The 12,339-nt window shown below is 49.2% G+C and overlaps 1 protein-coding gene across 2 annotated transcripts; it reads left to right on the top strand.

The window, feature by feature from the left end:
- Positions 1 to 2,133: 2,133 nt before the first annotated feature.
- pcdh12 (protocadherin 12) lies at positions 2,134 to 11,186 on the top strand. 2 transcript variants are annotated; one of them, XM_068325847.1, is made up of 5 exons: positions 2,134 to 5,296; positions 7,097 to 7,185; positions 7,351 to 7,499; positions 10,179 to 10,343; positions 10,432 to 11,186. In XM_068325847.1, the coding sequence occupies exons 1-5, from the start codon at positions 2,438 to 2,440 to the stop codon at positions 10,686 to 10,688; spliced, it is 3,519 nt and encodes a 1,172-aa protein (XP_068181948.1). In that variant the 5' UTR covers positions 2,134 to 2,437; the 3' UTR covers positions 10,689 to 11,186. The 2 variants fall into 2 exon arrangements, with proteins under 2 accessions (XP_068181948.1, XP_068181947.1); XM_068325846.1 differs by having other exon boundaries at positions 2,135 to 5,296; positions 7,094 to 7,185.
- Positions 11,187 to 12,339: the final 1,153 nt, after the last annotated feature.

The following is a 12,339-nucleotide window of genomic DNA, read 5'->3' as shown; positions in this document are numbered from 1 at the left end:
AAACAAACAAACAAACAAACAAACGTGATGGGGTGGATCTGGATCTGAAGGAAGACGCTTTGGCATCTGTGAGGAATCAAACTACAGATAAACCCGTCAGGCCTGAGGTCATGTGACCTCACAGCCAATCCAGAGTCAGTTCAGCTTTTCTCCTTTCCTCTCCTACTTCCTCTTTGATCTCCTCATTTCCTTTCCTTCATTCATCAGAACAGAACCTCGTCCCTCGTCTCCTGAACGCACCTCCTCATTTCCTCCCCTCGTTTCCTTCTCTCCTTCCTCCTCCCCTTGTTTCCTTCTCTCCTTCCTCCTCCTCTCGTTTCCTTCTCTCCTTCCTCACCCCCCCGGCCCCCCAGCAGCACATCCTGTTTCTGACCTCCACCATCACGCGTTTCCTGCGACAGGAAACCTGCCCTCGGACGCAGGAGAGGAGGTGAGTGAGGAAGAGCTGGAATGAAGAGCAGGAGGAGGAGGAGGGGGTGGGGTGGGGTGGGGGCAAAAAGGGGGGGCAGAGGTCAGAGGTCAACACGTAAACAAACAAATCAGCGTCTCGGTTGGACAATAGGGCTGGAGGTGAACGGGTTTATCCCGCTCACTGATTGGGTGTCGACAGATGTGTGTCGTCAGGTGGCTCCACCAATGAGAGGAGGGTTCTGACGCGTTGGGGGAGGGGCCAGTGTGACCTACTTATCCTACATGTTCGTTATTTGTCAGAAAACCACAATTATCATTTTTATAACTTTGATAAAACGTTACTTTTGTGCAGCAGGAGAAACGAGGGCCGATGAAAACATGAATAGGGGTCACATGACCCAAAGCCACACCCACTGTCTCCTCCCATGAGAGTGTGTGTATGTGTGTGTGTGTTTGTCCGCTGTGATCCTATCAGGCATCATGTGGGTCAGCAAATCGACATCCTCCTTTTAAAATCTCTGCTGTTGAGCTTTCAGCCGCAGTGCTAACGGATGCTAATGCATGCTAACGGATGCTAATCCCCCTAAAATCAAGAATCATTGACTAGAACAACAAAAACATGAAAGCGCTTTCACATTTTCTAAACAATTGTTCTAACATGAAAGCAGAAATCTGTTGCTTAATTGGTTGGTTGGATGGTTGGTTGGTTGGCAGGTTGGTTGGTTGATTGGTTGGTTGGTTGGTTGGTTGGTTGGAGCTGGAATCCCGACTCCGAAGCTAATCCCCCCTACAGCCCCCCTCCCATCCCTCTGCCTGTTGATTGGCTGCAGACCGGCGGCTGGTGTGTTTGTTTTGCTGATAACCTAATCTGATTGGCTGACCTCTGACCTGTCTGGTCTGGGCTCAGTCTAGGGTTTCATTCTCAGCGTCACGTGTTCTGATATTATCTATATTTATTTAAAGATGGTGTCATTCTAGCTTCAGGACGAGTCGAAAAACGATACGCTTGAACCTGATTGGCTCGATGGCTGCAGGGCATTCTGGGAATCGAAGGAAAACCAAGCGCGCAGCTCGTCGGACCAGCAGCTGTCGGGTTCTCATTGGTTTTGCAGAACACTGATGTCGTCATCAGAAAAGGCAAATAAAAATTAAAATGTTGAATCTTTTTTCACTTTGTTTCTTCCCTCATTTGAATAAAAAGATCTTAAAATCAGAAAACAAAAGGATTCTTTTCTGTTCGCAGAAACGTTTCATTCAAACATCTGTAAAATTATCATCATCTGAGGGACAAATATTTCGTTTAAGTCTTTAAGAATTCCCAGCATTCCGTTTTCTGCCAGTTCGGCCTTTAAGGTGTTTTGGGACGTCCTTGAAACACTACCGTTGGGATAGAAACGGTTTCTGCTCCGACCACGAAGCCTGTGTGAACCAGACGGATCTGGATCTGCTGCTGCGTTCAGGATCACCTGTCAGCGTGATGAAGCACCGCTGGGATTCGACCCACACTCAGTTTTCCAGATGACTTTTCAGCCTGAAGGTTGGGAGTCGAGGGACTTCGGCTTGAAGTGACGGGGCGGCGGTGTCAGGTTTCCTGCAGGAGCAGGAGGGATTTTCTTTGTGTTGAGTTCGGATTCATTTGCATAAGACCCTCCTCCTGCCTGCCGATTGGCCAGAGCTCCGACAGCATGTGGAAGCTCGCTTCCAAACTTTCTCAGTTGGAGTAAAACTTCCAAGAGTTGAGGAGGATGAAGTGAGAGGCTGGACGCCGGCAGCTGGACGAGGCAGGATGGGAGTCTAAGACCGGAGGACGGACTCTTCATTTTACCCCCTGACCCAACTAGAGGGGCATTTTTCTAGATATTTGCTTCTCTTGACCAGTTTGTTGGAGATTTGATGATTTTTTTTTTTTTTTTTGCTTTTCTACCACTTAGATGGGATTCTTGGAGACTTTCTGAAGACAACACAGAGACTTCCAGAGATGTCAATTTAGTGACTAGACTGAACATTTTTGGTATTTCCTGTCACGATGCTGCTGGTTCTGGTTCTGCTTCTGGGCCTTTGCTCAGACACTCGCTCCTCTGATCCATCATCGATAACTATCCAGTACCTCGTTTGGGAGGAGCAGCCGGCGGGAACCCAGGTCGGCCGTCTGGTGGACGACCTCCGGCAGAGGGAAGAAACCGGTCCATTGGAGGATTTCCAGGTGGTGGAGCACGAAAAAGCCCTTCCCTTCTCCGTCAGCACCCGAGACGGGATTGTCTCCACCCAAGGCCGGCTGGACAGGGAGGAGCTTTGCAGGGGGTCGGACCTGTGCGAGCTGGCCTTTAGCGTCCTCTATAGGAAAAGCGGCGCTGTGAATTGCCTGCGGGTTCGCGTGGAGGTGATGGACCAGAATGACCACAGTCCCAGTTTCCCCAGTGCTGTGCAGGAAGTGGAGATCTCTGAGACGGCAGGTCCCAGGATGCGGATTCCTTTGGACCGAGCGTTGGATCCCGATGCTGGACCCAATGGTCTCCAGACCTACTCGCTATCCGTCAATCAGCACTTTGCTCTGGATGTGACCGTCGCTCCGGGTGGGACCAAACAGGCAGAGCTGGTGGTGATCAAAGAATTGGACAGGGAGGTTCAGGCCTCCATTGACCTCACCCTGGTTGCATGGGATAAAGGGAACCCTCCAAGATCCGGGAGCACATTAGTGCGCGTGAATATTCAAGACTCAAATGACAACAGCCCCACGTTTGAGGACAGCACTCCAACCGTGGACCTTCCTGAGGATACAGCCCGCGGAACGACCATCATCAGCCTCAAGGCCACTGATCCAGACCAGGGTGCTAATGGGGAGGTGGAGTATTCCCTGAGTAAACACACCCATCTAGACGTACAGAGACTCTTCTTTGTGGACCCACAAACTGGAGCAGTGAGTCTAAAAGCACCTCTCGATTACGAAGTCCAGCCGTCTTACGAAGTCATCATCCAAGCCAGAGATCACGGACCCAACGCCATCCCCACCCACTGCAAACTGCACGTCAAGCTTCAAGACGTCAACGATAACGCACCAAGGATCCACGTGACCTGGACTTCACCGAACTCACCCATGGCGACCGTGTTGGAGGGAGCGCAAGAAGACACTTTCCTCGCCCTGGTGGTGGTGTCGGACGCGGATTCTGGAGAAAACGGCAAAGTGAGAGCAGAAATTCAGCAAGGATCGGGCCCTTTCCGCCTGAAACGTATCCATGGCGACAATTACATGATTGTGACTAATGGCAGCCTGGATAGAGAGAAGGTAATGAAATACAACATCACGCTAATTGCCCAGGATTTTGGAGATCCCCCTCTGTCTTGCGTCAAACACCTTCCTGTACATATTCTGGATGAGAACGACAATGCCCCCGTCTTCTCCACCTCCCTCTACAAGGCCTCATTCGAGGAGAACAACATCGCGGGCTACCAAGCTCTCAAAGTCGAAGCCCACGATGTCGACTTGGAGCTCAGCGGACGAGTATCCTACTTCATACACGAAGTGGACGCCGACACGCAGCCGTTCTCCATCCACCCGACCAGCGGCATCATCAGCATCCAACATCCCCTGGACTACGAGGAATCTCACATGTACTCCTTCATCGTGGAGGCTGTAGACCAGGGTCATCCACCGCTCACCAGCACCGCCACCGTTCAAATCGACATCCAGGATGTCAACGACAACTACCCAGTCATCAAGGAACCCAAACCCCGAAAGGGCGTGGCTTCTCTGAGTGTACCTGTCAATGCAGATAAGGGGGAGATCGTGACTGAGTTGGGGAACGACATGGAAGAGGGATCCAACACTTTGCCGGTCAGTCAATCCACCAGAGAGGGACTTGTTGGGTTTCTCGCCACCACAATCAAGGCTGAAGATGCAGACTCTGGGTTGAGTGGACAACTCAGCTACCACATTACGGACAGGAACCCACACGGGTTGTTCTGGTTGGACCAGGCTACGGGCCAGCTCTTTGTGAACACCACTAATGCTACTGAGCTAATCGGAAAAACTTTGAAGGTAGACATTGTGGTGTCCGACATGGGTAGGCCGAGCCTCGAGACTAAGGCTACGCTTGAGGTAACATTCACTAACCTCAAGGACCATCTCAAGAACTCATCACCAGGTAACCGTGGACAGCTCAGCTTCACCATGATGATGGCTATCTGCCTCGGCGCCACCTGCCTCCTGCTTCTGTTAGCCATTGCTTTGGTGACAACGTTCTGCCGCCCGGACAAACGAGACAACCAGGCATACAACTGTAGGAAAGCCGAATCAACATACACCCGACACCCACGACGTCCACAGAAGAACATCAGGAAGTCGGACATCCAGCTGATTCCCGTCATCAGAGGGAGAAAGGAGGAGCCTCCTGAGGATGACCATGAAGCCCAGCCATTAGCTTCGTCAACTTTGATGTCAGGAGATCACCAAACAGAGAGGCAAAACACCTCAACGCCATCAGCAAAGAACACCAGCTTCCATTCCCAGGGTCACCCAGAACAGGACGCCACTCCGCCGGCGACCCACCACACCAAAACGCTTCGGAAACCTGGAAACATTGAACTCGATGGCACTTTGCCCCGAACTCCTGCCACGCCATACCGGACGCTCAGGAAAGCCAGGAACCCTTCGTCGTCCTCTTCAGTCTCACATTCAGGCACCCTGAAGCGCCAGGCTCGCGTTGAGGGGCACGAGTCGGATATGCTGGGGTCATCATCCCAGGCGACTCTCAGGAGACCGAAAACCTCAGAAGGACGTGGAGGTCACGATGCAGAACATCAGCAGATCCTCCGGAACCTGGTTCGACTGTCCATGGCTGCATTCGGAGACTCCATCGAGCTTTCGTCCGCATCCCCAGAGGTCCAGGTAAGTTGTGGTCTCATCCTACCTCAATTGAAGTTCTAACATATCCTGGATCCAGCATGGAGGGGGCTAACTCCGGTTGTCCCTCTGCTGACGTCCACGCATTTGCTGCCAGCGGTTTGTGGAAATCGATCTCTTTCGGCGGACTTTTGGCAGAGTTTTCTTTCTGTTCTTGACTGAGCTCCCAATTATCATGACGCTAAATTCCACGATTAGAAACATGATTTTCCATGAGACTGCCCCCCAGCCCTCCCCGTAGAAAAATGTGTCATCTATAGATGTCATTGTCATCCAGAGAGTTAAAGGAGGTCAAGTTTGCACCGGTGTCGTGTTCGTTGGTTGGTTAGTTTCCCTGCAGGTGACTCGTAAAGTCAGAGGGGACGATTCTTTCTATCCATTCCTGTGAAACTACTGAGAGATTGCCTCAAGACCTGTGAGCTCTTCTCCCGCCTCCAGCTCATGTAAATGCATTTAAAGATGTCGATTTGAGGGCAGTGGAGCCGCTCCTGTTTTACTCCTTGAACATTAAGGCTAATGCGTTCCTGCCGGCTGGCGTCCGCCTCCATCTGAATGTGTGATCACATTTATTCCAACATGTGCTTACAGTTAGCAGTTAGTAATTAAGGATCCCCCCGCAGGCCCCGAGATTAATCCGAAGTGAAGTCCATTAGAGTGGAGGAGAGACGCCTCCCTCGTGATGGCTTAATCAGACAGCCTGGAGGCTGGAGTCGGATGGAGGTGTGTGGGATGGGGGGGGGTGAGAGTGGGTGCAGAGGTGGGGGGGGGTATAAGTGCTTGACGGATGACTGTGAAGCCAGAAAGGAGGGAGTTTATTCAGGTGCTCGTGTGTCGGAGTCGGAATCTCACATATCAGATTGACATTTAACCAGGATGGGGGCGTGAGTTAGGTGGGGGGCGGGGGGTCAGAGGGCAGCTAAAGTAAGCTGTGGAGTGTTTGTAGAGTAAGCTAACACCACCCTAACATGCCGCTCCATCACTGTCTAATGGCCTAAAATCACTTTTACTGAGCGGAGGAAGATCAACAGTCAGGATTAAATCGACCAATCAGAGTCCAGAACAGGCTTTGACCCCGAATCAGAGCCGAATGCTGGTGGACCTTCTCTTACAGACACACCAAACCCTCAGGGTGTATTCATCCACAATGCAAAATAGTCCCCCATAACCGGGCCGGTCGGAACCACTTGGAGCCGACGCCCAGCAGACAAAACAAAGACCTCATCCAGGTCCGGCTTCCTCACGCGACTTCATTAGAGACGGGCTTTACCCAGAATCCCCCTCTCCGCCCCTGACGCGCTCCTGGTTGGCCCAGTTAGCGCTCCGCTCTCCTCCCTGGAGGTCGCAGAGGAAGTTGGGAGGATGTGCACCTCCACGTCCAGGCCACACCTCCTGGCTCAGGCCACACCCCCTGCTCCACTGGTCCAGGTTCAGGGAGGAAACCGCCAGAGAAGAATAGGCTTTTACGTCGAGGTCACTTCCTGTCGCCTCGCTGGCCGCACGTGTGGCAACTCACCCGTGTCACGTTTATGTGTGAATGTGTGTGTGTGAGTGTGAGTGTGTGTGTGTGTGTGTGTGTGTGTGTGTGTGTGTGTGTGTGTGTGTTTCCTTCCCTGAATATGTGTCCGCTGTTAATGGAGGCGTCAGCAGAAACCTGTGGACACCACCCACACCACCCATCACGTCAAGCTTTTCTTCTCACTCTGGTTCTCTCTTCACCTCACTCCTCGTCCTCCCTCCTTCCTCTTCCTCCCTCCTCTCCCTCCCTCCTCTTCCTCCCTGCAGCAGATCTCCCAGCTCCTCTCCCTCCTCCATCAGGGTCAGCTGCAACCGAAGCCCAACTTCAGGGGCAACAAATACTCTCATCGCAACGGAAGGTCAGTTTGAGTCTCCACCCCTCATCATCCTCTACCATCCCGTCTCCATGGTGATGTAGATCGATGACTGTAGATCTGAACTCGTGAACACCAACCTCCTCTCCGATTGGCTCTGAGGTTCAATGGCGGACACTAATCCCCTCCCCCTTTGTGATGTCACCTCAGGTATGGCGGCCAGGACTGCTCTGATTGGCTGAGCACTAAGGACAGTGGACACGGCGAGAGCGAGGCTGGAGACGACTGGGACCCGGGGCGAGACTCACCCATAGACCCCCAGCTGGAGGAGGGGCTTAGCAACCTGATCCACAAATCAGGTAATAGACACACCCACTGCGGATGCTAACAGAGGCTAACACCACCCCTAAGCTAACTGTTCATTTATCATTAGTGGATGAATTTAATATGAAATATTAATTTGACATAAAAAAGGGGATTTAGCTTAAATAGCTAGTTAGCTAGCTGATGTAACAGTTCGCAGCTAGCGTCAGGCTGTTATTGTTTATTCCTTATTGTTCCTGTTTGCGTGAACGCAGCCGTGTCACTGAGTTTACCATCGACCTCCCGGAGAAACTGTTTGATTCTTCAGGATAAAATCTGCCGGAACCAAAACAAAAACCTGCTCACATACAATGGGCTCAAAGACCAACCGGAAGAACACAGGAAAGAACACAGGAGCACATTTCACAGCGACATCGGACCACACGCTACACGCGTCCGGGTTCATTCACACAAACACGCTTCATCTCTGTCTTCTCATGGTTGTTAGCATGTTAGCATCGGTAGCATGATCACATTCAAGACAGGATGTTGGTATTTTATTATTATTATTAGCATGTTATATTTTTATATGTCTTGCGATTAGCTTGATGGTCACATTGGCGCATGCTAGTGCTACTGGCATGCTAGATTTATATTTTTTCCTTTAGCTTCGTAGTCATTTTGGCATGTTAGTTCAATTAGCTTAATAGCATAGCAATGTTAAACCTTTCAATTTAAATGTGGTAAAAACCTTGACAGATTGATGCTACTGGTATGTCAATGCTGTTAGCATGTTTGCATCACATTTATCACATTTGTCTAAATAATAATATGGACATGCTAATGCTACGAGCACAACTTATCATGATTTCAAGCACAATAATTTGATAGAATGCTATTGTTGCTATGATAGCATCAAAACGTTTTTTAAAGTAGGTGTGATGGTTTTATTAGAATGCTAGTTTTAGCTTTATCAATTATTGTTATTGGTTTGCTGAAGTTATTAGCAGATAGTATCAGTAGTTTGTGTTAGTAAATCACTCATTTGAGTGTTATTAGCATTTTTCTGATATTAGCATAGCGATAGCATGATAATATCATTAACATATCACTGTTATCTGCTTGTTAGAACTAGCATGCTACATATTTTTTAGAGATGCTAATGTCGTCGGTTTTCAAGCTATTGCCGGTTTTCCTTTTTTAGCATGTTGTGTTAGCATTATGTTGGGCTCACATTAGCATTAAATCTGTTAGCATCATTTCTTTGATTATGACTCATCGTTATTAGCGTTCTATACTTTGCTATCAAGCTAGCAGGTAGCGTCATTAGCCTGTTAGCTTCTACAGCTGGTCGGTTCATGTCCGTCTCAGATTAGCCCCTGATCCGGGACGTCCACGTCTTCAAAAGCTAACGCTTAGCGTCCAAACAAGCTAACTGGAGGCGTGTTGTTTGCCTGGGAATTCCTGGTGCATTGTGGGAGAACCTCTTCCTGCTATTGTTGCGGCGGCCTGAGGGGCTTACCGCCTGATGGAGGCTGAGCGAAGCTGGCTTCACGGCGGGGGGGTGAAACCTGATGGGGGGGTGGATGTTGTGTGTGATGCTTGACCCCCCTGCCCCCCACCCCCCCAGGCGGTGTGTAACTCACACCGGTGTGTGTTTGATGAAGATCACGCTCCTCTTCATCGCCGTCGGGGTGATTCATGCACATCTTTTGTTCGGGGATGAAGATGATGTTACAGGTGTGTTTGAGGAGGAATGTGTGTGTGCTTTCATCTCCAGGTGTGTGAGTGTGTGTGAGTGTGTGTGTGTGTGTGTGTGTGTGTGTGTATTTCACATGATCGCTTTACGATGGCGTGATGTGTTCAGAACACGAAGGAGTTTTCTGCGCTGGACGGATCTGTGGAGAAATACTGCAAAACAAAAGGAGGAAAGACGGGGAGGAAATTAACTGTGTGTGTGTGTGTGTGTGTGTGTGTGTGTGTGTGTGTGTGTGTGTGTGTGTGTGTGTGTGTGTGTGTGTGTGTGTGTGTGTGTATGTGTGTGTGTGTGTGTGTGTGTGTGAGTACATCTGGTGGTGGTTAGATGAAACAAACCGCGTTGATCGTTCTAAGCTGAGAAGCTAACCGCCGTTAGCGCTGAGTTGGTGTCGCATTATCTCAAAATATAATTTAATCAATAATAATAATAGTTATTATTATTACTGTTATTATTATCATTATTGTTGTTGTTGTTGTTGTTGTTGTTGACCATCAGAGGCCTCCGGTGCTCTGATTGGCTCTGGTGGAACTGAAATGGCCGTGCTGTGATGAGCAGGAAGTAAACAGGAAGTGATGAGGAAGCCGTTGGATGTGTTCAGGATCCGACGTGAATAAATAAATGAAACGAGACGTCGGACGGTCGGCGGCGCCGTTCACGCCACCGGACGGGATGTTCGGTGCGGCGTCCAGCGGCCGGACGCCAGGCGGGCAGGAAGTGACCGTTGACAGCCGCCAGATAACAACAGTGTTGTTTCCTCCTTCACTTCCCGCTTCATCCTCATCGGGACAGGAAGTGTCCGTCTGTCAGGACGCAGACAAAAAAGGAGTGGGAGGGACTTAGCAGTGTCACGCCCAATTAAAGTTGGGGGGCGTGGCTGTGAATGTAATTCTCTGGATTGTCTGATTAATCGATCACTTCCACTTCCTCTTCCTCTTCTTGTTTGAACGTGTCATGTGACCCCCCTCCTCCCTTGCAGACGACGTCTTCCCCGAGCCCAGCGATCCGGATTGGATGGCCAGACTGTCCCTCCCCCTCACCGCTGATTACCACGACAACGTGTTTGTCCCCAACGGGCCCCCATCCCCTGACGACGAGCTCCGCCCCCGTGACGCTCTGGACTCCTCCTCCTTTTCCACATTTGGTAAAATCCCAGAATTCCTCTCGCGTCCGATCTGGTCCTGATGGCACAGAGTCACACTTCCTGTCTCCGCCTCTTTTTGTCTCCTCAGGTAAGACTCCGGAGAAGGACGGCCCACTGGGCGGGGCTCTGCTCTCTGAGGTCAGCACGCTGTTTGAGATGCTGATGACGCAGAAGGCCGACGCCCACCCTGGCCCCGGGCCCGACGTCCTTTACCGGCTGTCGGCGGCGTACTGTCGCTCGCTGGGGCTGGACGGCCACGCCCCCACCGTCGCCAACGCACCAAAGAACTCTGGGAACGCAGAGAAGAGGGTGTGTCTGGCCCCACCCTCCAGATGTTATCAATGAGACGTTCACTGACCATCGGAAAAGACTCTGATGACGATAAAAACACGTATGATGTAAATAAACTGTTCAGGTTCTTGTTTGTCTGTCGCCGTGGCAACGGAGGATCAGCAAAACCGGTTTAAACCGATAAAACCAAAGGAGCTAACAGGCTAGCGAATGCTAACACCTCCAGAACGGAAGAAGAAACCACTGGAGGAATGTTTTGACTTCACGTCGCCAGTCATGTGACAACAACAACAACGCGTTGCTATGGTAACCACCAACAAGCATTGGGGGCGTGAACGTAAGTAAAGAAGGCTGTTAAAGGTTTTTAGATCTCAGATAAAGCAGGAAGCGGAGCAGAAAGATTTTCGTTTAAGTTTTTTCTTAATTTGTTAAATTTCTGAGCAGCACTTTGTAAATAATGTTTTTATATCAGGAAAACGTTCGTGAAACATTTTTACCGAATGTTAGTTTTACAGGTTTTTTTACTCAATAAAAGTTTTTACCACGTTTAAACTGAACTTTTGTCATTTTGTCAAAGTTTTAGAGAAAAAACTGAAATAAAACCAGAACCAGAAAACAAAAATAATGGAAAAACTTTAAATTTCAGGCTTCAAAGACTTATTTTTGTTTTATGAAACTAAATTCAGACTTTTCATTAGAAAAATATCAAATTTCCTTAAAAACTCTTTCATCAAAACATCACATTTATGAAATCATATCAGTTTTGTTTGTGAAGCTTAAAATTAAAGAGGAATCACAGAAAAACTCACCCCCATGTGAGCCGCTGCCTCGTTTCCTTTGAGGCCGCTGCCCTCTAGCGGTCGAGACGCGCGTTACACCCACCGGACATCTGGACAGCACCACCTGGTGGTGAAGTTAAGGAACAACAAGCAGAACCAATGACGTCAAAGCAAAAAAAAGTTTATTATAAATTATGATAAATATTAGAATGTATTGTTTTTCTATTGCATATGGATAAACCTTGGAGGTCTACATCTTCAGGTTGTTTAGGACGAATGAATAAAAACAAATAATAAAGATGGGGGGGAATAAAACTCACAAAGAGCTTTCTTAGAGGCACCAAAGCTTTATTTAAATCACGTTTGTGGGTGAATTTATTTGGTTTCATGACGCGATGCTGCTCCAGACTGAGGATAAATCAGAACCTTCAGAGGAAACAAATCAAACGAAGAACTTTTTGTTCTCATCATCTGAGATAAGTTCACTCGCTGTTCCTGCTTTAATTTCTTCTCTATATGTATTTCCTCCTCCTCCTCCTCCTCCTCCTCCTCCTCCTCGGGGATTCACTCGGCGCCTCAAACGTTTTCTCACCAACACCAGAAATGAGTTTATTCTCCACTTGGATTATTAGGCTTTACAAATAAAACCTCTGTGTTGTTTTAATGGACTTTTTATTGGATTCTACTTCCTGCGAGTCACAGGTGGCGCGTTTAATGGCAGCCGGTGCATTAGCAGATGTATCTCCTGCCCTGGGGCCCCGGGGCCCCGACGCGCCTCCTCTCTCTGCTCCGTCTGAGGAGGAACGAAAGTGTTTGTGTTTGCAGTAAATCCAAATGGGCCCAGTTTGTCTGCTAAATTATTTTTCTGCTCCGATCAAAACCCAAACTTTACTGCCGACTCAGCGAGTTAAGAAGAAAAAATCCTC

This window comes from Antennarius striatus, chromosome 10 (assembly GCF_040054535.1).
Source record: "Antennarius striatus isolate MH-2024 chromosome 10, ASM4005453v1, whole genome shotgun sequence".
Lineage (NCBI taxonomy): Eukaryota > Metazoa > Chordata > Actinopteri > Lophiiformes > Antennariidae > Antennarius > Antennarius striatus.
The sequence above is the reverse complement of the archived record's forward strand: the minus strand, read 5'-3'. Positions and strand labels throughout refer to the sequence as shown.